The sequence below is a fragment of the Poecilia formosa genome, unplaced genomic scaffold, assembly GCF_000485575.1.
Source record: "Poecilia formosa unplaced genomic scaffold, Poecilia_formosa-5.1.2 Scaffold15, whole genome shotgun sequence".
Lineage (NCBI taxonomy): Eukaryota > Metazoa > Chordata > Actinopteri > Cyprinodontiformes > Poeciliidae > Poecilia > Poecilia formosa.
Window position 1 is genome coordinate 1,335,143 of NW_006799954.1, and position 24,752 is coordinate 1,359,894.

Here is a 24,752-nt window from a genome sequence, read left to right on the forward strand (position 1 = left end):
ATTGAGATGGACAATCCTTGTTGAACTCATGTGGAAAATGTGTTGGTGTCTGATAAAGTTGCAAAGGAAATGATTAAAAGAGAAAAAAAAAATAATTAGTGAAAAAAAAAGATGAAAATACATAAATAGCTAAAAAACGAAAAAAAAATTGTTGTTTTTTTTGTCCGTCTCCCTCTGTGTATGTTTTGCAGGGAGAAGCGTGTAAACCTGGCAGAGCATTTATCTAATTGGATTTCTGAAAAGGACAAAGGAGATCAAAAACACCTGTTTATAAATCTGTCACTGAAATTAAAACAGTAATGGGAGCTTTGCTCACACATCGGTGTTCTGTTTCTGCCAAAATCTAATTTAAACAAGAGGCAGAAAATACTGAAAGTAGATTATTTACTGGGGACCTGAGATGCATTTTACGTTTTCTAAAAACTAAAAAAAGAAAGAAAAAAAAAATCTGTGTAGCAGGAGCTGCATACTGTAAGAACATTATTTATCGATAATCAAAAAAAGACAGAAAAAAAAACAAAATATAAACTTAGTCTAGTTAATAATACAATATACAAAAAAATAAATAAATAAATAAATAACAGATAAAATAATAAAAAAAAATCTTCAAAATCTTGAAACTAATTATCACATCACAGAATAAACAGGGGTTCTCAGATCATTGTTTCTGAATTCTGAGTGTGGCTGTTTGCAACTTACTGTGACCAATCACATATACAGCAGGAAATGGATGGGCCATTGCAGCATGACATGTTCAATTCAGTAGGCATCAAATATATTATTACGATAAAATAAAACCAGATGCACACAAAGAAAAGAAACACCTCCCTTTGTCATAGCCCATATATATAGACCCTGTCTGGAGTCGGTGTTTTAAACAAACGGTAAACACAGACATTGATTTTCACCTTTATTCTAAAAGAGTTTTTCTTTCTATCTGCAATCTGTAATAAAGATTTATTGCTTCTATTTTCCTTACTTGGAGCTCTACTAAAAGCTTGCATTCAAACTGAAAAGACCAGACTAAACGATCCATTGTTTCTTTGCTATATTTGGAAGTGCATTCTTGACAAAACGCGAAACACTATCAAAGAAAACAAACAATTTGTAACAGGAATAAACCTTTCATGTATTCCCGAGGTACAGTCACTGATAATTAATAGCGGAGTATTTTTGTAAACATCCTCAATAATGCACAAGTGCGCGCTACTTACCAAGAGGACAGTGACAAATGTAGTCATTTATCAGATCCACACATGAGCCTCCATTTAGACAAGGCTGCGACCAACAATCATTTACATTCTGAGAGCACGTCCTTCCTACAGAATAAAGGCAGATAAATTAATAAGCTCTAGTTGATGATCAAGGAAACACAGCTAAAAGGTTTTGCAGAGGAACTTATTTCCCTGTTGCTGCTTTGAAAATTAAATGATAGTTGTTCTGTTTCCATAACCACAAAATTCAGAAAACCTGCAAGAAAAAACAATTCTCATTTCACCCACAGAATGAAATGAACTTGAACAGCTGATCAACTCTGATTGCACTGAACTGAAATCTAGTTAAATGATTACGTATTCATTGTGCTGAAGCGTATGCATGTATGTATGCATAAGTGGTGGAACCTCAGTTTTAGCATCCTCGAGGCAAACGTTTGATATGGAATAGATTAATGATTTCGCTAACAAAATTTAAAGCTCCACCAGCTTTGGCCTCTAGCAGTATTTCAGAACTCTTGGTTCTCTTTCAGCCATGGGGCGTCGCTTTTCTGTCTGCAATCTTAACTGGAGCAAAGGTGGCATTTTTGCCAATATGACCCTTTATATTGGATAAAAATACATGGAACTAACCTAGGGCCTACTATTAGCCACATTCAATGGAAATCCCGATAAACATGCGCACAGAGCATTAAAACACATTAAATGTTATTGCAGCTGCATAATCTCACATTTAAAAAAAATCTGAAAAATCCAAGTAACCAGGGTCATAGTGGCAAAAATGCCAATACCCTTGGGTGAATTTATTCAAAAGTTCAATGTTAAGAAGTACATTTTCCCTAGTTAACAAAAGCATTTTTTTCTGACATGCATTTTTTAAAATGTTTATCAGCCAATATGCAAAGTAATTAAGACAGTAATGGAGTCAATATAAATCTGCAAAGCTCTGCAGCAATGAGTGGCCCCTAGGGTAGTCATGCAACCAAATCTCCATAACAATCATTAGACTGTATTTACATGCCAACTGGTTATTTGGAAGAGTCTCATCTGTGTAGCTTTTCTAAATGTAAACATGTGGGTTTTACTACAGCTGGACTTTAACAGAAACTATCGGCTTTCAGATGAGACCAAAGCCTTATTTATATCTCCCAGTCAGATCTGCTGTCCGCTCAACCACAAAGCCTGTGTGACGTAAATTTCACCAACTGTGTCGACGCTCTAGGGTCCGCTAGGGGTCTCTGTGGACATGCTGCCCAGATTTTTGTGCAAATGTTGGCACTGCGCCCCGGCAGGGACATTAGTAGTTCCAGTCCGAACACACAGCAGATAAAGAAAGCGACAGGTCAGATCATGAGGAGAAGTAGGATAAACAAAAACAAAGCTTGTTTTAAAGAAACAGAATGAGGGGGGGGAGAGCTGCATTTTTCTCATTGTGGGTTTATTTCTAGGACAACTGGAATACAAAAACTGGTGAGAAATCAATTTCTTCTTTCTTTTTGTTTTTTTCCCCTCCTCTTCATCTCTGAGACGAATCAGAATAAAGCATCGCATTATCGCCCCACAAGATGCCACCAAGATCCAAGAGATTAACATACCAAAAAAGGGATAGATCTGTCAAGCCCTTTGGACTGTGTGGCAATAAAGCCATTTGGCAAGAAACATTCCTCTTGGGATTAATATCACAAAATATGATATATGGAAAACTACTTCATGTGTACTGTTAATTATGTTGGCTCTGTTTCTCTTCCAATATCACTGGGAACCATGGTATTATAACCTCTCTGAAAATAAATAAATAAATAAATAAATAAATAAATAAATAAAAAATATTTTGAATAAAGCATGTAGTGCATTCTCCCAGTAAGCTGATCATGGGTCACCTTTGGGTCTTTCAGTAAGCTAATTATCCAAAATATATGCAAAAACAACAGAAAGGGTTCAGCAGACACAACATTTGCCATCTTCCATTGCAATTTCAGTCCCCAAGCTTAGATTCCAATGAACAAGCTTGAAGAAAACTAAAGTGAAGGCCAATGACTCAGGATGATCTATAGAGGAATCGATGATGAATTATTAAAGATCTACGTATTCTTCAACTTTTGGAAATGCTATTGAATGGGAATAAGTGCTGTCCTTTTAGCAAATGGGCCTTCTTTTATTCCTCCTTTGTCAGGAGGGACAAAAGCAATTAATTATTAAAGACTTTTACATCACAAAATAAATGTATTCATATTAAAAAGAAATATTATGGGAATACAAAAAAATAATAATAAAAAAAAAGAGTCAGTAAACAATAGGAAACTAGGATTATTAAAGAAGAAATTGTAAAGTCAGGTCAAATACCAAAATTCCCAAATTTAATTAGTTAAATTCTTTACTTATTATTTGTATATATGGGATTGCATTTAGAAATACATTTAGCATATTTTACACTGGTGAATTTCGCCAAATACTTAACATTTGTTTTAAAAGTTTAGTTTTTAACAACGAAGGCTACACTACAAAGCCCGACCCTTCAGCTAGCAGCTGTATTAATAGCTGCAAAATGGGCTCAGATTCATATCAGATGGTCTCATACCCTCAAACCCCGGGGGACAGTGGCACCGATAATCACTGATTAGGTCCACACAGGTGGCGCCGTTAGAGCAGGGGAAACTGTTGCACTCATTTGCTTCCACATCACACAGCGGCCCCTCATATCCCAGCATGCATCGGCAGGTGAAGTTATACCGCTGGTCCAGGCAAACACCATGTTCAGAGCAGCGACTGTCGACACAGTAATCAATGTCCTGCTCACAGTAGACCCCTGTGTATCCACTGGGACAAAGGCAGCTGGAAACAGATTAAAGAGAATTTCTTAATAGCAGAGTGAGTTAGAAGATTTCTCTCAACCCTAAAGGGAGCGCAGTAAATGTCACAGCTTTTAAAATCATTGACATTCTGGTGCCAGAATGGCCCGGAGACAATCAAGACTCGGAAACCTACCTGTAACCATCAATCTCGTCCACACAAGTGGCTCCATTTTGACACCAGTGTTGGACACAATCGTTGACATTTATGCGGCAGTTCTGACCAGACCAACCATGTGCACAGATGCACATGTAGCTGCTGGCATTATTCAGCACACAGCGGCCTCCATGGGCACACGGCTGTTGATAAAAGATGAATTAGTCAAGCACATGTGTCATTAAATGATAGATGGAAATGAAAGCTTTCTTCTTCTTTTTTTTTTTTACATTAATGTCACAGATTGAACTGAGCTCATTCTGGTCAGAATCATAGCTATTTTTCACAAAGAAAAACCTAATCATTTCTTGCTCCTGGCTCAGTGAAAATGAGCTTCATTACAGCCACATGACACACTCATGAATACTGATTCCCGCTTTATATAGGGCTTCACTCTGTATTCCAGGTGGCATCTACATCATGTCCTACAAGACAAGATCAATGGTCATTGAGAGCTAAAGCTCCTGAGAGCTCCTTGTAACAAAGCAGACTTGAGGTTAGGAGCTGCATTTATGGACAGGGGAAGCAAAGGGGCAAAGGAAGAAGTGCCTTATGGGACACGGTTTTAATACAGTCATCATGGCCTATAATGTACAAGAGCCAAGGCAAGCCTTGCTCCACAGCAGGTGACCATCCCCATCTGTCATTTGGAGTAGTTCATCTGCTCAAGTGAGACTTTTTATTGATGCAAATGATCAGTTCAGTTACTAACACACAACAAAGCATCACATGCAAAAATGCAGATACTGTCAATATTATACGGCACTCATTCAAATAAAGTAATAGAGAGTAGTCCTGTACAGCTCCATCCATTATACAAAGAAAATGTAAACATCCTGGCAATTACACAAGTCAAGCTTTGACTTTTTTAAAGATTGTCTAAAAAAAATTACCATCATTTCGATCTTAAAATAAAATTTCAAGAAATTTTAAGATAAAAAAAAAACTATCAAAGTTACATGTGTTTTAAGACTCAGTTCAGAGGTTCAAGATTATGAGTGAGTTTTTAGGTTTCAGTCAGTGGAATATAAAGACATTTCCTAATTATTTAGTTATGAAATTAAATGTTTATCCTTTGTCAAAATACTCAATGAATAATTACAGTAGCAGTTAACTGCAGAATGTGTTGATATTCCTAAGACATTTAGATAATAACAGATTTTAATATTTTTTTGTACAGAAATTTCATGGTGTCTCATTGTTTTTTTTGTTTTTTTTAAAGTATATTAAATCTGTATGATTGGAATCGTACACATAAATGTACAAAATGTGACGTAAAGTATATTTAAAAAAAAAAAGAGTTCTGATTTTACTTTCTTCAGTTGATCAGAATCACATATATATCTGTGGACTAATGAAAAATGTAATAATAAAAATTATTGGAAAATCATAAGAAATCAGGCAGTAAAATTGTGGCCCTCCACAAGCCTGTTTCATTGCTGGAACAGGCAAGGATCCAGAGATCCTTGCAGGTGGAAGGTTCATCTGTTCTTATAAATATTAGATACAAGTATAAACAGAATATAAATGTCCAGCCATAGATCTAATATAGAAAAAGAGATCTGTGCTGTGTCCCAAAGATGACAAGTCTTGGTCCAAAATATTGAGACTAGTTCAACTCCCAAACAGAAGAAGAAAAAAAAAAAGAAAAGGTACGCACTGACGCTAGTAATAATGGTATTGAAAGTGAAAAAAAGGCCTGTATCAACATGGGCTGAAACGCCACTGAGCAGACATTACTCCATTTTGGAGCAGACATTACTCCAAAAGAAACATAAAAAACAGATTACAGTTTGCAAATGCCCTAATGGAAAAACTTTAATATTTAGTGACATGTCCTGTGGTCTGCTAAAACCAAAACAGAAGTGACCATAATGAACATTGTTGGAGAAAAGAGGGAGAGCACCATCCCAGCTGTAAAACACATGAAGGACTGAAATTCACAAAAGAGACGGTATCATGTGGAGATAACATTATGTGAAGATATCGAAATAACATCTTGAGCCTTCAGCCAGGAAGGCACAGCTTTGTCAAAAAATATATTTTAAACACATATTGGGTAGAAGCAAGAAGTTTGCTTTAGGAGTTAAAGATTCATAATTAGGGTTTGATGTCCATCAAAAAGCCGTGATCACAATCCTAAAGATAATTTGTGCCTATAGCTGAAGAGGCACATAATGAGCATAATGGCCTACAAACCTGACTGCTACAGCAGCTCTGTCAAAGAGAATGGGGCAAAATTCCAGCAAACTATTGCACACAAGTGAATATAGATTATCTTGCTCATTATTGCTTTTAGTAAATAGAAATAATTTTGGTAAGCCAGACTGACAAAAAACTGTACCTACCTGAAGATTTGTAGGGCAGGGTATACGGCAGGTGTATTCAAGGCCATAAGGGAGGTCCAAACACTGAGTTCTTGATTGACACGCAGTGTCTGGTAGAGAACAGGCGTCTATGTCAATTTCGCAATTTTTTCCCTGAAAACCTGCAAGACAAAGATAAAAAAAAAAACATGAAATTTTTATGTATGCAATACTTTGCAAGCAAAAATAGATCTGAAATCAGTACCACTAACCCATCTTTAATTCATGTTGATGCACCAGACCTACTCTTCTATATATTTAATAAACATGGCCAAAACTGGTGCAACTGAGGAGGATTGGCCCCATTTTAAAGCATCTCCCTCCACTCAACCACAGTGCCCCACTGAATTTGTAACTTACTTCAATTTATCTTGCAATTAAATATTGAAACACTAGTGTTGAGCCTTTTATTTCTTGTTCACCTTCATCCTTTTTTCTTATTAGGCTTATATGTATTTAAAATAAAACTAGATTTATTTATTTTTTATTCTTGCGTAAAAATAACTACACAAAAGATGGTACATAACAATAAGTCCTGGGCTCAGGTTGTCTTGCTGCATGACCTACTTTTTCTTAAGTTTCCCTTTACAAACAGATGTCCTGACATTTTCCTTCAGAATTTGGTGTTTTCATTCATAATTCATTGTCCTATTAATTATGGAAACCCACCCTGGCCCAAATGCAACAAAAATAATCTTAAACCATGGCATTATTGCCACCATGTTACAAAGACAAGTGAAGTTTTCAATGCCCTATTTGGAGCATTTTGAAGCTTCTCTTTTTAAAATATCCCTTGATTGTACCTCAGGGACCTTTATTGTGACTAATACTTTGATAATTCTTCAGTTTTTAATTGGAAAGTGGTTTTATTTCAGTATTTCAGTTAAAAAGTGAAAGTAATAGATTAATATATTACAAGCTGCTGTGCCTGTTAATTTTGATGATTATGGCTTAAAGTAAATGAAAACCCAAGTCAACTCTTAGAGAAGTACAAGATTATAAAGGAGAAATAGAAAAAGAGTTTTAAATCAAAACTATTATTACACACGACTTTGTTCTTCTACATAGCGCAAGGCAATTTGCAGAGATCAAGGAATGTTTAGGCTTTTATATCCAACTGAGATTGTGGAACCAAAGGGCATAGTTTAAATAAAGGTAAAGTTGTGTCCCATGCAGAACATATCATAATCAGATTCTGCTGATTAATGTATTTCTTGGAGGATCTTATGATGTTGCCTCATCTCCACTCCATATCCTATTAGTTTCCATTACTCCTTATTGTTCATGGGTGTTCCAGGTTTTTTACTAATTCCTAAAATAGAGAGTCTATCTCACCATCCCACTCTATTTCAGGATTTTTCTGTTAATGTATATCTCATCTTGTGATTAACACATGGAGATCATGAAAGTAAGGATGATGAATAATCTGAAAGTGGCTGATGCTCTTCAAAGAGATTAGTTAGGATTCACACAATCTTGGCCGCTGCTAGAATCAGCTAATCAATAGCCACCACACAAAACCATATCATACATATTTCTGCATTAAAATCTCTGTTGATTTTATATAACATTCAAATGTCCTGAGAAACTTAACTTGGACGTTATTTTGCTCTGAGCCATGATCATTAAATCATCAGAAATAACTAGTTGAAATACATTTCCCTGCGCATAATGAGAATAACTGTGGAATATATGCCTTTTTAAAATTGCTGAAATGAATTATGTTTTCAGCTATATTCAACTTTATTGTGATAAACTTGCATGCGACAGTTTTCACTTAAGCAATAAAATGCCCTATAATGAATGCAGAGCAAGCCAACATTGTGTTTTAGATGAGTAAACAGCAGGTACACTGGGGCTTTTTCAGCTTAACAGTACATTCAGCAGCAAAGCACATTATGATTCCACCCATGCTTTGTGACATTTCCTTGTGCTGTCATACAGAGCTGCACTCAAAAAGAACTACTTTTAAATTACACAGTTGAGTCCAATATAAGACACTGCAGATGAGGCATAGAAGCAACAGCTTAGGTTTTCAAAGATAACAGATGAGATTTAGTAGCAACTCTGGAAGACCGAGGCGTACACTGTGGCATTTTCTTACCATGAATCTGTGGCCGCGTATAGTTCCAGTTTGCTCAGGGAGTTAAGGATTCATGATCAGGGATTACAGAAGGCAGTTTCAGAAGGAGCTCAAAGAAAAAAACCCCAGGCTCCAGATACACCAAGAAAGGGAACAGCTTGTGTGAATATCTACTGCAAATGTAAGCATTAAGTTCAGTATTTAAAAAAATCACAAGCATATTCTAAGACATATACAGTGGGGAAATAAGTATTTAATACACCATTTTTTTTTCTTCTAGCTCCCTCACAAAGAACGAAAATATGTACTTTTGATCATAGGTACACCTCAACTATGAGAAAAAAAAATCCAAAAGAATTACTTTGTATGATTTTTAAATAATTCACTTCAATTTTATTCCATAAAATAAGAATTTCACCTCCTACCAATCAGCAAGCATTTTGGCTCTCACAGAGCTGTCAGCTTGTCTTTGAGCAGTCCTCTTCTTCACTCATTATCTGTATTAATTGCACCTGTTTATGCCTGTATGAAAGACATGTGCACACATTCAATCAATGACATTCAAACATTGGTAAGAAAAGAACTATCTCAGAACACCAATCGTGGACCTGCACAAGGCTGCTTATGGACTACAGGGACAACATGCAAACAGGTTGGTGAAAAGGCAACAACTGTTTGTTAAATTATTAGAAAATGGAAGAAACTCAAGATGTCTGTCAGTCTCCCTTGGACTTCGTGCTGCCTGAAAGATCTCACCTCACATATTATCAATGATCATGAGAAAGATGAGGGGTCAGTCTGGAACTAAATGTGTGGACCTAGTCAAAAACCTGAAGAGAGATGGTTCCACGGGTTCAAAGGTTACCATTAATGACTTCGCTGTCATGAATTAAAATCCTGGAGCACGTGCAAGGTCTTCCTGCTCATGCCAGCATATGTACAGACTCTCTCGAGGTTTGCCGTTGACCATCCAGATTTTTATTTTTTTTTTGTCTTTTTTCTTTCAGAGTCCGTCTTACAGTTGAGGTGTACAATGAAAATTACATACCTCTCCATTCTTTGTAAGTGGAGAAACTTAAATCATTGCTGTATCAATTCATTTCCCCACCATCTATGTATGTATGCACATATTCATGCATGTATGCATGTATCCACACACAGACACACACATGCGGTATATTATCCAGTACGGTCCTGATCGAAGGCGTGAGCAGGTGAAGTGGGGGCTGGGAATACAAAAAGCTGCTTGGCCTTCTGGTGTCTTATGGGTCTGATTCAACTTGACATCTGTGATGGGAGGATCTCCCTCAAAAACCCAAATGAAAAAACCCAAAAGCCCCCCTTGATCGTCGGAGCCAGGTTTCCACAGAGATGCTCCCTCACAAAGATCAAGTCAAAGTCACAGAAAACTGGATATTTTAAAAGCACATTAACACAAACGTCTATAGCTTAATTTTACTTGCTGACCAGATAAAGTATTGGGGGCGGGGGGTGAGGGGGGTAATCACATAAACATTAATTTTCTTTCAAATAGTCAATTTTAAAATTAACTTTCAATGACTGTATAGACGATTAACTGCTAGTCTAGCGGGCTTGGCCTCGAACCAGCTTGCTATGAAAATAGTTTGCCAGGTTTATTTGTGTCAGCAAAGTTATCCTCCTGAAACCTGTGTGAAAAAAAAAATTCAGACATGCCATGTAAGTGAACTGGAAACTCTAAAGTCCCTGGAGCTATGACTTTGTTTTTTCTTACTGTGTGCAAGTGCTGACATCGTCTTGTCCAAGCTGTGTCGTTTAACTCGGCACAGCCTTATATAAGTTTACCCATGTGAAACAGATATGCTGTTGTTCTGATTGCATTGGACAACCAGGGCAAAATGTGGTGTTATCTCCGTATGCTTATCATTGCACTGTCAGAAATTGAAAAACCCAATTCCATAAGCATATTTGTTGTTAATGTGAACAGAATTGGACTACAATGATAAGTCCTCATGCAGCTCTCGATAACCCTGAACCACATAAACCATCAAGTACACTTCAAGCTACCATAAGCAGTCTTTCAAACTAAATAGAACTGCGGGCGCTGCAAGGGCAGCTCATGGGTTTATGAAAATGCACCACTACTTCTGAATGCTCCCTTCATTTGTTGTAATAGTACAGCAAATAAACAATTAACAAAATGTGACAAAGTTGCTTTCAAAATAAGGGAAATCCAATTATACTAATGAGATCAACCACTGTTTCGATTAGAAATTCTGTTTCTATGTGGCAAAAAGCACATTACTTTACAACAATGATGAATTGTTGTTGTTGTAGGGAATTAATAGAAACCCAACCGAGCTAATAGTCATGAATGAACCTGTGTAACTGAATCACTGAAAAAAGATGCTTTAAAAGCAGGGTGGAGTTCAGTTGATGGGGTCACTCATTCTGTGAAAAAAACGGGTATTAAATAGGTGCCTGTTATTTGCGGACAAAGACAGTTAATGTTCCCCTCATAAAATCTGAATAAAATGAGTTGTTCCAGAGCCATTTCAACAAGTGGAGAAAATGATACAGTGTCCTGCTCAAATGCTTCAAAATGGAAACATAAGAAATATGAGGGGACAAAATGGAAAACTATCATTTCAGTGGAACAAAGAATACTAAATATGGCAGAAATTAGCAAATGATCAGAAGGGTTACTATTTTGTGTTAGTACAGTAACAACTGGAAGATTTCACTGAAAAATATTGCCAGAAAAGGTTGCCAAAAAACACGTCGACTGACCAAAAGAAAAATGGTGTAATATTTTAAGGACTGGCGAAAGTAAAGTTGTTATTTTTCAACATTTATTGTGAAGAATGGTGGCTTGATATTATGCTACGGCAGGGGTGCCCAAAGTCGGTCCTCGAGGGCCGGCATCCTGCATGTTTTAGTTCTCTCCCTGGTTTAACACACCTGGATCAAATGATGGCTCGTTAGAAGGCCTAAGAGGAACATTGACAAGCTGGAAAGGTTGTTAGTACAACCAGGGAGAGAACTAAAACGTGCAGGATGCCGGCCCTCGAGGTCCGACTTTGGGCACCCCTGTGCTATGGGGATGTTTTTGATAATAAATTATGCCATTATCATCATTGATGAGTTTGTATGCAAGAGAATACTTGAAAAGGTCACAGTATGCCATGCATAATAGGGAAATATATTGTTTTCCTTCACTTCCTGTTCAGTAATAACACATTTGTAACATTTTTATTTCAGTTTTCATTTGGATTTAAATGTGCAATGTACCCGATGAATTGCGTACATGGAGACTTTTATCTATCTTCACTCTTTTAATAACCATTTTGCAACACTAGCGGCTTTTTAAATAGGAAATGAGAAAGAAGAAAAGAAGGAAAGACCTGGAGGGAAGGTTCTGAATTAAAGTGTAGCCAGCTGTATAAAGGACACATATCTTCTCCTGATCTATCACTAAATGCCATCCCATTACTCACTTTTTTTTCCCAACACACTGCTATCATTTTACTCACAAATCCATGACATCCACATTGAAATTTTTTTGTTTAACTTCACAAGTGTGAGCACAGTTTTACTACCATCAATGTTTAGTTTTTTTTTGCCCCGCAAACCAAGATGAAAAACAAAATAAAAGTAGGAAACTCTTGAGTGAAGATCTCCTGGGTTTTTGGTTTATATGTAAAGTAAAGTTCCAACTCATTGGGCAAGGGCAGTTTTCTGACTTACTGCTCACTGGTGCCTAAAATCTTCTGCATGCCTTCCATCTGCTTATATTTAGGGAAAGAAAAATGAGACTCAGCCAAGGAATTAAAAAAGGAGGTAAAATCCAATTATCCTGAAAGGAACACAGTGCCTTGCAGAGGTATTAATAGCCTTTAACTTTTTCACATTTTTTGTTATATTACATAATAAAATACATGCACAAAGTAGCGATTGATTGAAAAGTAGTAAATTATACTTTTTTTAATTAGGGTTTGTAGATCTAACATTTCTGGAAGAGTAGAGAGAAGCTATTGCTAAAAAGAGTTTGTAGGAAATCTGGCATATGGGTTTGTTTCTTAACCCTGGTCCTCTGTGCCGACTATCCCACATGTTTTAGGTGGTTTCCATTGGGCCCTGAGGACCAGCGTGGAAAAGCAATGATGTAGGGGACACAGCAAACACCTAGAGGTAGTTTTGGTTAGATAAGACCAACATTTTACTTTCTATCTTGAGTGCAAAAAAACTGATAAAAAGCAAACGCATCACCTTGATGAAACCAGAACCATCCCTTTGCTGACCCACAGTGCAGCATGATGCTGTTGGAGGGATTTTTATTTTTATTTTTTTGCAGGGAAATAAACCTGTTAAGAGTTTATAAGAATATGGATGCTAAATACGGGCTAATACGTGACAAAAAATTTTAGAGGCGTCAAAAATTACTGACATTTTGCTGATGATTTATGTCCCTTGGGATAACGCCTCCTCACATACAGCCCAAGAAACACTGACATTACAATCAAGGTATATTCAAATGGGCCCAGTCAGCTAAAACATGAATCCAGTTTTGAATCTGTGATCAAACTTAGCGTATACAAATGCTTTCCATCCAATGCTACTCAACAAGGAAGATTGAGTAAAAATGTAAGTTTCTAGATGTGCATAGCTTGTAGCAAACACCCCAAAAGATGTGAAGCTATAGCGGCAGCACAATATTTTAAAGTAGTAACTATGGGGGTACAGCACACATTAATCTTTTTAGTTGTTAAAATTATAAAATTATATCCAGTCAAAAAAGAAAAAAAAAAAAAAACTGAACAACTTGTTGGACTAAATAGGATGCAAGTAAGTGTAAAGACTAATATGAATTAAATTGAACTCTGTGCACACTTAGGACTCTGCTGGCAAAAACAAATCACCTCTAGTTCTCAATCTATAGTGAGATAGCCAGAAGGGCCCTGGATGAGGATCTTAGCCCAAATTAACAGCAGACGTGTTTAAATACTACTGCTGCCACGGCTAATATAATCTGAATGTTACTGCAACACTCCCAATGTGAAGATAGCTCGGCATACCTGTAGGGCATTGACATGTATAGTCTCCAAGCAAATCAGAACATGTGCCATTGTGCTGACATGGGTTGGAATCACACTCGTTGATCTCGGTCTCGCACGCTGCTCCTGGGAAGAGACATTCAAACATTATGCTCACCGCTGCAATAATATTTTATCACTGTATTTACACAAAGCAGAACTACTTGTCCTCATACTGCCTAAAAATAATTTTTAAAAAATCAGCTCCAGGAACATTATTCACCTATACTCAGGAACAAAAACTGAATTATTGCAGTAATAAAAGATTAATTCTGGAATAAATGATTGAGTAAAAAAGATTGATTGTCATAATGCTTAAATTTAATTTGTCCTCGCATGGCATTTGGCCCAAAAGTAAGAATAAACTGCAAGTCTGTTTTAATAGTTTACTGCAACTAAAAGCCAAAATATGCAAGCCAGCATTACTGTCTAATCATTTTGGCAGACACAAACAAATGTGGGTGGCAAATTAATTTAACCTATGTAAAAAAAAAAAAAAAAAACTGTGTGCGCTAGTTTTATCAAAACGTTCCAGAACAATCCTTATCATGATTATTAGGCTTAAAACTCTGTATTTTGTGCAACGTGATTGAAGTTGTAATGCTATATCTCCATGCTATAACTTAGGACATTCTGAGCAACCAAATATGCTGGGGATGCAGACTGCTTAGTCTGCATAAACTACTGCAGCATAAAACTATCTGAATTTATGAAAGTCAATATTTTTTTTTTGGTAAAAACAATATAATATAATATTACATTATATTATATTGTTATATTATATATATTATATTATAATATAAAAAATGGTGCATAAACATTGGTCTTGTGTTGGATTGTCACATCCATTCAAGAACAATTTTTTAAGAAAGAAAAAGAAAATCACTAGGTCCCAATCTAGTTTGAGATGAACGCCAACTAGATTGATGATCAATTTGCCAAGTGAAACGTACTACAGATCTACATGGTGTAGTAGACGTATTTACGGCATGAAATTAGCAAGTTTTTTTTGTTTTTTTTTACCGAGCGGTATCATCATGAATGATATGATACGGCCCAGTCCTAGTTGTTATTCACGCAGCCTGGGGTTGATGACACAAGTGCTCCAGTCCATATGTCCTTGTGTCAAATGTTATAACTAAAACACACTTAACTGCATGAGTACAATTCACCAAGAAACTGTGGGAATTGACTAAATGTGGCTTGTCAATTAGAAAAAGTAAATATAAAAAGTAATATATCAGCACATACTTGATAGACACAACTTATAATTACAGGATATCATGCAGATTGCTGAGGCATAATTATTTAATAGGTAAAAAAAGAAGATATTTTCTTTATAGCAATTATGGAAAAAATACAAAGTGAAATTAATGTGTTCATGTATTGCAAAAAGCAAAGCCATTTAAACTGACTGAGGTAGAGCAATACATCCTAAGACATGCTTAGTGATGAAGTTCATAAGGGTGGTGAGAGCGAAGGGTTAAGTTAAATGGGCCTTTCTACGCTGCACGGCTTGAAATACCAAACCTGAGATCCCAAGATGCCAGAAAATGATGAATTCTATCAGTCACTAAGAAAGTGCCATGGTGCAGGAGACAATTTTCCATTACAGAAGTGGCAACAGATTCCAGCTTTGAACAGAGAAGATAAAAAGCGTTGTTCATGTAGTGCTATGTAAGGGCTTATGTGATTGACAGCCGAGTGTGTCAGGGCTTACAGTTAGATTGTGAAGCACACTACTAGCCAAAGGCTGAGAGCACTGTATGGATGGGGGAGGGGGAAGTACTGACTTGTTTAAGCAATCCTCAACTAGAATCAAAAGCAGTGTAAATATATTTCTCTCTACTACATCATTTATGGCATACTTTATGTGATATGTAGAAGTTGAATGAAAAACAAAGTGACACAGTAAGGGCTGTAAATGGGTTTCAAACACAATGCCCTGCAATACAGCAGAAAAACAAAACAAAACAAACAAAAAAAAAAAAAAAAACTGGAGAATGAGAGAGATGAAAACCAATTCATGTCAGAGACTGAATGAAATGAACAGAACCTCTAAATATAAAACACAACTAAACATGGATTTTTCCAAATAGCCACGAATGTCTCATCACAAATCTTCCTCTACATACATTCAGAGTTTCCTAGGCTGGCATGCAAGTCAGCTGCCTGCTTGCTTCTTCTACTCTGGGTTCATGTTACCATCAGGCCCAATGAAAATCTCTCAGACAGAACCAACTTTTCTGACTGCAAGCCTACAGAAAGGATAAACTGGCCAGTGGCCAGTACTTCAAAGTACTTTGTACTACATTCAGTCGTTCATATTGTTTCAGTGGAAAGCTACAGTTTAGCCACAGCTGTCTGAAAGAAACTAAAGTAATGCAAGTGTTGCTATCGCTTAGTTAATGAAGCATAGAATGCCAGTGATGCCAAAATTTCAGATGTTTTGGTCATGGACCAAGAAAAAAATAACCAATGATTTGGACCAACCTGTAACACTGTTCCATAAGTCATAATGGAAGCCCTATGACCTTGTAAAAAATAAATAAATAAATAAAAACATTACTTCTTGGTCAGGCATCCACTAAAATGTTAATTGATGTTTATGTTTTTATTGTTTTTGTTAATCCACACTTAGGTTATGCTGATACGACCGAGCAAGAATGGATAGATGAATTATGGTTTTGTCTGCAGTAACACAGGTGAAGCTTCAGTCTGTTGCTAGAAAAAAGAACAGAGTCAAAAAGAGAAGCTTGTAATTTATTGGTTCATCACAGTCGCCTGTGTTCAAATTAGCTTCTACCCTTGGGTGGCCAGTCATAACCTTACAGGAAGAAGAGCTCATCAAGTGGGAGGGTGGAGTAAAGCAGCAGCTCCCCTGGATTCAAAGAATTGGGCTGTGGTGGTTTGGGACTCGGATCAGGATGCCTCCACATGCCTGGGGCAGGCCTACAACATGCTGGAAGGACTACATAGCCTTCCTGGAACGGAAATGCCCTGGGATGCCCCTGAATGAGTTGTACAGTGTCACAGGAGAGAAGGATATCTGTGTTCCCTTCTTGGATCTGCTCTTTCCATGGCAGATCTTGGATATGAGATTAAATGGATGAAAGTCCTGAGCTTCCATTATTAGTGATTATAAACAATTTCTGTCCTTTTAGAGGCTATATTAACAGACAGAACAAGACTTAACTGGACCTTCTATGCTACTCAACAGAGTCTTAATGAAAACTGAGACTTTATTCTGAAATGTGTTTATTCTGAAATATATATGTTCCAACTTTTTTAATCTGTCCTAATCTTAAATTTCATCTCAGTTCCTAAGGTTTGCTGATCCACTGAACTCAGTTGTGATGAAAACTAGACTGAAGCTCTAAAGAGATCAATGATTTTCTCTCTCAGAAGCCAAGTTGTGAAATAAGTTTTTGGTAGCTATTAGGCAGGCTACTTATCTTTAAGTCTTTAAAACTCTGAAAATCCTATTTGTTTTCTCTGGCTTTTGATGACGTGAATTGAACTTTTATTTGTCAGGTGTTTTTGCTTACCGTGCTGGTGTCTTGTTCTCTCTATTTTCCCTTGTTTCTACAAGTATTTAAGAAAACTTTGTTTCAGATCTGTTGTTTTTGAATGTGCTATTTGAATAAAGATCAATTAGACTATATGGGTGATGTATGCAATACACTTGTAGATTTCCTAAAGAAATCAAAAGATCAAAAAATAACTACTTTTACTTTATAGCTGTCTCTAACATTTTAAAAGCTTAACAAAGCGCCACCAGCATTGAAGTATAATTAGGAGTCAGTTTGTAAGAGTACTTGGATTAAAATCCAATCAGCTGCAGGCTTTACAAATGTCAAGCAGGCAAGGCTACTGGTAACTATGACTCAAGATGAAGAAAAAAATAATATCTCCATAAAGACAACTAGCTTTGGTTTACAGTGCATCCTTGGCTTGCTTTTTGCAAAAGACCTTTGACTTAAAATAGGGACTTTTACTTTTCACCAAAATCTCCAGTAGAGGACATGACTTCATTCTACCCTTTTTTTTTTACTTGGATTTCAAGCAGCTACAATCTTGTATATGTGAATCACCAATTGTAATGATTTAGCAACAGAGTATTACAGATAAAACATTTACAAACACCGTAAGGCATTTTTGTACTTTTATGTCCACCTCAGTGCACTGTTCAGGGGTCAGTTGTGGAACAGATGCCCCTGGACAAGTGGAAAGCTCTTGAGATTACTGATTCTTTTTTTTTTTTTTGTTTGTAAAATTAATCAAAATAAATGCTTGAAAAAGTGAGCTTGACCTTCGACCTGATAGTTAAAGGGAAGAATGGTTCTTGCTGCATCTCCCTATGGGTGTAATCTACAGCATTAAGGTCTTTGGCTGCAGCAATGTTGAAAAGCAATGTGAGACATGACTGTTATGTATAGCGAGGGAGATTTGGCCTGGTTTATTTCACCCAGATAACAGAAATAACTGACTAATAAAATGAATGCATTAAACAAGTTAAATGTCTACACGGTTCAGATATTCAAAGGAAGTCCAAAAGAAAATAACAAATAAAACATGATCAAGTATTAACAGATTTTCAAGCCAACAGTTTTCCAAGAATACCTACAGTGAAGTGAAACAATTATTTGCCACCTTAATATCACACAATGTCAAGCTGAGCAAAGGGGGAAAAAGCTATTTTCAAATGATTAGTGACTTACTGAAAAAACTGCTTTCAAAACCAACCTGGCCATGTGAAAACATAATTTCTCCGCATGTTAAATATCAAACTAAATGTGACTAACCACACCTTCCAGTTCAATTTTACTACACATATTCAGGCTTGATTACTTCCAGATCAGCAAACTCAAGAAATCACTTAAATAGAACATCGCTGGATGCATGATGTAGGCTCAAAGATCTAAAAATCACACCAAGGTCCAATCTAAAGGAATTAAAAAACAGATGAGAAACAAAGTTAATGACATTCATCAGTCTGGAAATTATTACAAATCCATGTGTGTAGTGAACCGCAAGAGTCACTAACCACCCAAGTAGATGACGTTAGTCCAAGGACTGTTAACCAAACAAATACTCCAATAATCCATCAAAGACCCATCCAGGAGGTCACAAAAAATACCTCCTAGATAGGAAGTATTTTTTGCTCATGAGCTCTGTCATGAGCATGTCAGAGCTCATTTTCCATAGTAAGGAAAGTGTTCATGATTCAAAAAGAAACTGAGCATCCATTGGAGAGTTTATAGGCAAAAACCACAAACACGTCTCACATTTTACCCAAAGTATCTTCAGAATCTCCAAGACCTTTGGGAAGATAGTTTTGAAAACTGACAAGACAAAAGGGTCTTTTTCATCAGTTGTGAAAAAGAGCACCACACAGACGATAAAATACAGTGGTTGTGAAGTGTAATGGTCCGGGGCTCCTATAGCCCCGGACCGGGCATTTTAAGGACCTGGACTACTTGCAGTGATCAAACTATGAATTTTGCTCTCTACCAGAAAATCTTAAAGGAGTGAACCTAAATAAAGTTGATATCCCATAACATTGAGCTAGACTAGCCAATTAATGCTTGAGAACCCTTCAATGTGGCTAAATTAAATCATTTCTACAAAGTAGTAAGGGTCAAAATTCCTCCATAAAAATGTCAAAAAACTGACTGGCAACTGAAATGCCACATGTTAGATGACATCTCCAAGGTCAAGAGGGAGATTCTTTTTCACAAAAGGCCAGGGTTGTTCTGTAAGGACATAGAGTATTTTTCTTGTATTTATTATGAGTATGTTTACTCAGGTTACCTTCACTGATATTAAAATTGCTTTCCAACCTGATACATGTAAGTGTGACATAAAAACTTAAGAAATGTGAAAAAAAATAAAATAAAAATTATTGGGAGCTTGCTCTTATGCTGCAGACACATTCATCAGCTCTATGCTCAGGGTCCCTGCATCTTTACATGTTACTGTTGGAACCCAGTTTAAAGGGTTTTTGCCAATAAAAAAAGAAGAAAAGAAAACTCAGGACAAAGCTTGTACATGTAACATTTCTGAGCAAATTATGGAGTTCCCTGCTGATTTAAATTAAAACACAGTGTTTGTGGAGAGCAGAAGACCATCCATGAATCACTACATCACAATGGAGGAGCATAAGCATGAAATGGAGTATGCAGTTAAGAACAAGAGTCTCATTGTCTTTTAATGCATTTTATATGTAGTTGGCTCTTGCATAGTAACATCAAGCAAAATGGTATAATTGCCATAATGGCTTTTTGTATGAAAGTTTCATGTAGACTGTCTTTTATTCTACATCTAAATGTTCTTCCGTTCTTCCTTTTGTGTTGAATCTTAGCTTCCAGTTATGACTTGGCTTTGGGTGCTTCAGACTGTGCCAATTAGCATCTGTGTTAATTACTTTCACTTCTGTTCAGTTGTAAGGTTTTATATGCAGTCAAGGCATGACAAAAGTGCACATTTTGCTCAATGTGTTCAATATCCGAAAATACATTAAACAAAACAGATAATTGCTAATGATCGGCTTAAAATGTGTTTTTGATTAATTTGTTTTCTCTTTACGGTTTCTTTACTTTTTTTTTGCAAAGTGGCTTGAGACGACATTTGTTCTGGATTGAGTTATTTCTGTAAAAGCATTATGAGGAGTGTTTTGTATGTAGGAACTGTTTTTGTTTATTTAAACAAAAACTGCTGAAGTGCAGGATGTAATTTGTTGTTTCATCGAGGCTGAAATGATAGTGAAACTGGACCTGAATCAAATATTTGTATTATGCCCTATAATGTAGACTCTTAGAATTCAAAAACACCTTGCACTGTATCATTTCATGACCCATAACAATCCATTTCTACAACGGTTTCCATAAATACTGTTAGACCACATTTTCCCAAACACTGAGATGCAGAGAAAAACCAAACATGATACAAAAAGAGATAAGGCTAAGGTATCTCACCTGTAAAAGCAGGAGGGCATTTGCAGTAGTACTCAGGAGGAGATGTTGGCTGACTTGTGGAAATGCATGTGGCTCCATTTAAACAGCTGTCTGATTGAATCAAGCAGGCATCGCCTACATGCTGGCAAAACTCTCCAATCCACCCCAGGGTACAAACACACTGCAGAAATACTGTATGTTATCTATATACTTAGTGGCATGGTACAGTATACAGTCATCTATAGCAAACACATACTGAACTGTTTTGCATGTATTAAAGCCAAATCTCTCTCTGTATTTCAGCAGAGTAGATGTAAAACTACTCAAGGATTCTGGGGGTTAAAATGGTGAATCTCATTTTAAAATGTCTTGGCTTTTTTTTTTTTACCTCTAGCATAAATGAATAAAAATGTCTCACAAATAAAAGCCTCAATTCACTGAAATTACAGAAAGCCCAACATTATATATGCGGCTGTATACCTGCCCACGCACATAAATGTATAATCCGCTTGTCTCCTCAAGCTTTTTAGCAGTATCTCACATTAAAGAAGCACGACTTTATGTTTTCATGACAAGGAAAGTGTGATTCCTACAGACTTTGATCACCACATAGCAAAAATTACGGATAGATAATGACAACCGGGAAGAAGTGTGTCCAAACATTTTGATTAGATAAATACCATGTTTCCTGTTTTCATCTAAAATACATTAAATTAACTTAATAAGAATGTCATGTTTATTCCACATCTCAGTAGTACAAGAACAAAACTTATCTAAATGCAATGCCTTGAAAAAGTATTCAAACCCTTAGAGCATTTTCTAATTCTGTCTATCAAAACTTCAAAATTTTCTGAGATGTGCTGACACAAAACGGCACAAAACTGGGATGTAAAAGGAAAGGGTAGACAGTATTACAAAGGCTTACGAAAAAATAAATAAATCAGAGATGCAGTCAAGTCGCCCAAGAGAAAATACAAACTGCAGAGTTTCCCAGCTCATGTTGGAGAGTATGTCAGGCCAACTATAAGCTATGAACTTCAGAATTCCTGTATTTATTGAAGAATGATAGGAAGAAAGCCGGTGTTGAAGAAAAAAAAAATTAACCTGCCTAAACTCATGGAGGGGACACAGAATAGGTGTGGTAGAAGAGCTGATAAGACAAGACCAAAATTAAACATTCAGGCCTAAAAGCATATCCCAATAGAGTTCGAACAATGAAATAGCAATACATAGTTGTTTCATAAATTATTGACTAAGAGGGCTTAAAACAAATACAAGTAACACACAAAAACGTGAAGAATCCAAAAGGTACAGTACCTTTCAGACATTGTATTAAAATTGCGAAGGTTTGTTTCGCATACCACTGAAGCTAAACTAGTCATGGCGTCATGGAAACTCAAAGTAAAAATTATCATAGCAAAAATCTAAATAAAAAAATTAAAGTTAATCCAAAGAAAAGCCAATTTGCAGTAAGTAACAACTTCTGATTATGTCTTAGGCCCATCTACAACAGCAGAAATACAAAGCCTCTAAGAATACACTTTGGAGCCAAAGTACTATAGTGATTTAATGAAAAAAGACTGATGGCAGAGTAATTAGGATCTACTGGGCATTAAGGGCTCAGGTCTCAGGTGTTGTGGGTGGAATAAAGTCCAGACATTTGAGAAGTCAGAGCAATAAAGACGAAAATTAGATTGGAATCTGACTGTATGAAAAAAGTTTCCATATACTCAAAGTGATTAATGGGTTGGAATTAGATTACTGCTGTCTGTGGACTTTCTATCAGTGATGCTCTAATAGTCTACTTGCCTCTTTAATTACTAATAATAAATAGACTTTTCTATGAAAAGAGCAATAGACAGAAAAATGAAAAGGCTTCTAAAAATTAAATACACTCTACTACCCCTGTTCATGTAAATGTACTATTTCGGACAAAGTAAAAACTAATTGTGATGAAAATCAGTTCACACTGACGTTTCTATTTTTGTCTGATTCTTACACTGAAGAAAGTAAAAGCAATAAAACTACACAACTTTCTTATACGTTTCTTTTTTTTTCATTTTCTTGTTTCAATATCAAAACATCTCTACAGTAAACAGTGCTGTAGCTAAGAAAAACTTAACCCTGTATCCAAATCCTTATTAAGATGAAGCCTGAGTCACATTTCATGGGCTTTAGAATATTTCATTAGGATGGAGACATTGAATTACCCACCTGATATCCACCAATTATGCTCAAACACAATCCCTCATTTAGGCAGTTGATATTGAGCAGTCTGCAGTAGTCAATTACTCCTTCACAGTTCTTCCCAGAAAAACCACTCAGACATCTGTTGAGAGGGGGTCAGTTTCGTCAAAAGTCAATTCACCCAGAACCAAAGCACTAACAAGCCACATGTTACTGCTGCTTTAGTGAGACACATGCGGTTACAATTTTGTATTCCACAGGCAGTTATCGTAAGTTGGAGCTGATTGGAACAGTGCGTACACAATTTTCTTCCAATTTGATCGACCTGGGCTGTCAAATGGGTGGAGGTATTATACAAGAACAAATGAAAGTTCATTATACATACCAGATTTTGCCCACATAGATCTTCTGTTCTTACCGACTGTACAGTATAATGTGACAAATGTACCAATATGACAAACGACCCATAAAGTTTTCATACCGTATTTTGATTCTTGTTTATCTCATGAGTGATAGCAGTTATAATGAAATGTTATTCCAGAGATGCAGTATAACAATACGCTTTCACAGTCTGTACAAGCTGCACAAGTGGAATGCCTTGATCTAAATAAGACTGGAAACTTTGTCAATGTGACTTCCAAAAGCTATTTCATTTTGAGTTTTCTGAAGGTGTCTCATTTTGTATAAAAAAAGACAGATGGAAAAAGAAACTGCAGCTTTAGTCCACAGTAGAAATAGGTTGAAGGGAATTAAAGGAAGAATAATCTAGCAAAAGCTGATAGTCTCTGAAAGCGTGAGTGAAAATGGTTTTAAAATTTAAACTTCAACAAATGAAACAGAACAAATATGTTGATGTCGGGCTGAATAGCTTAGCTTATTTGAAGTAAATGAAAAAGTTAGTGTAGTTGAGCTAAAGTTTTTTTTTTTTTAGTAAATAACTCCATGCAAAGTTATCATTACCTTATGGAATCTTTTAATGCTAAGTCTACAAGCCCTCAATGTGATTCATTTATATTTTCGGAGTACCTGAATCTTTAAAAAAAAGTTTGCAAATACGATTTTAAGCAAATTTTCAGCTTACAATTTTTAAGTGTACTAAAGCTTGAATTTATTTCAGACCCTTCACCACAGTTTTTATTTATCACAGAAACTGAACTAAAATTCCTATAACTTCATCACAATAACAGAGCCGAACACTTATGGTCAACTTATTGTTGACCATAAGTGTTGTCAATCAAATGAAATACTACTAAATGGTTTATGGACCTCTTTAAATGTGGCACTGGAAGGCAGTGCTGTAATAATATTTTGTTATTAGCTCTTTGGTTTTAACTGACAGGTGGTAGAAAACCAGAAAATGTATGTTTAGGCTAATTACAGGCAAAGTAATGATTAATTACGGTAGTAGTGCTTCTACTCGTGATGGTTATTGAGTAACCAGCACTATCAGCATAAACATTAAATGCTACATGAATCTAAATATAACACACCCTACTCCAGTGGTCTGAGCCATATAAGAGCACTGTGTACTCGTGCCGCATCTTGTGAGCATTCATGCTTGAAGTTAAATGTCCACAAGTGTTTCGATCACTCAGAATGCATGTTAATGCCATGTATGAACAGGGCCTCTGAGGGTGACCCCATTAGACACCACTCTGTGTTTTACCTGCAGAAGTAATCCTTTCCCCTAGACACAAAGGTACCATTGTTCAGGCATGGCGATGGGCTGCACATGCTCTGCTGCCTCCTGCATTCTGGGACCAAAGTACCATCTGCACAAGCACATTCGGAGCCCTGCATATAGCATACAACAAAACAAGGTCACCTGTAAGCTCAGTATTAAAAGTAGATAGGTACATGTATATCCC

General features: G+C 36.4%; 1 protein-coding gene across 1 annotated transcript in view; it reads right to left on the minus strand.

The window, feature by feature from the left end:
• Positions 1-24,752, minus strand: part of eys (eyes shut homolog) — a 200,970-nt gene that overhangs the window by 158,480 nt on the left and 17,738 nt on the right. The window contains exons 5-12 of the mRNA XM_016668551.1: positions 24,551-24,678; positions 22,912-23,026; positions 20,719-20,878; positions 13,724-13,828; positions 6,569-6,708; positions 4,200-4,363; positions 3,793-4,046; positions 1,215-1,319 (exon numbers count right to left, since the gene is read on the minus strand). Coding sequence (XP_016524037.1) covers positions 1,215-1,319; positions 3,793-4,046; positions 4,200-4,363; positions 6,569-6,708; positions 13,724-13,828; positions 20,719-20,878; positions 22,912-23,026; positions 24,551-24,678 — 1,171 coding nt within the window. The remainder of the gene's footprint in view (positions 1-1,214; positions 1,320-3,792; positions 4,047-4,199; positions 4,364-6,568; positions 6,709-13,723; positions 13,829-20,718; positions 20,879-22,911; positions 23,027-24,550; positions 24,679-24,752) is intronic.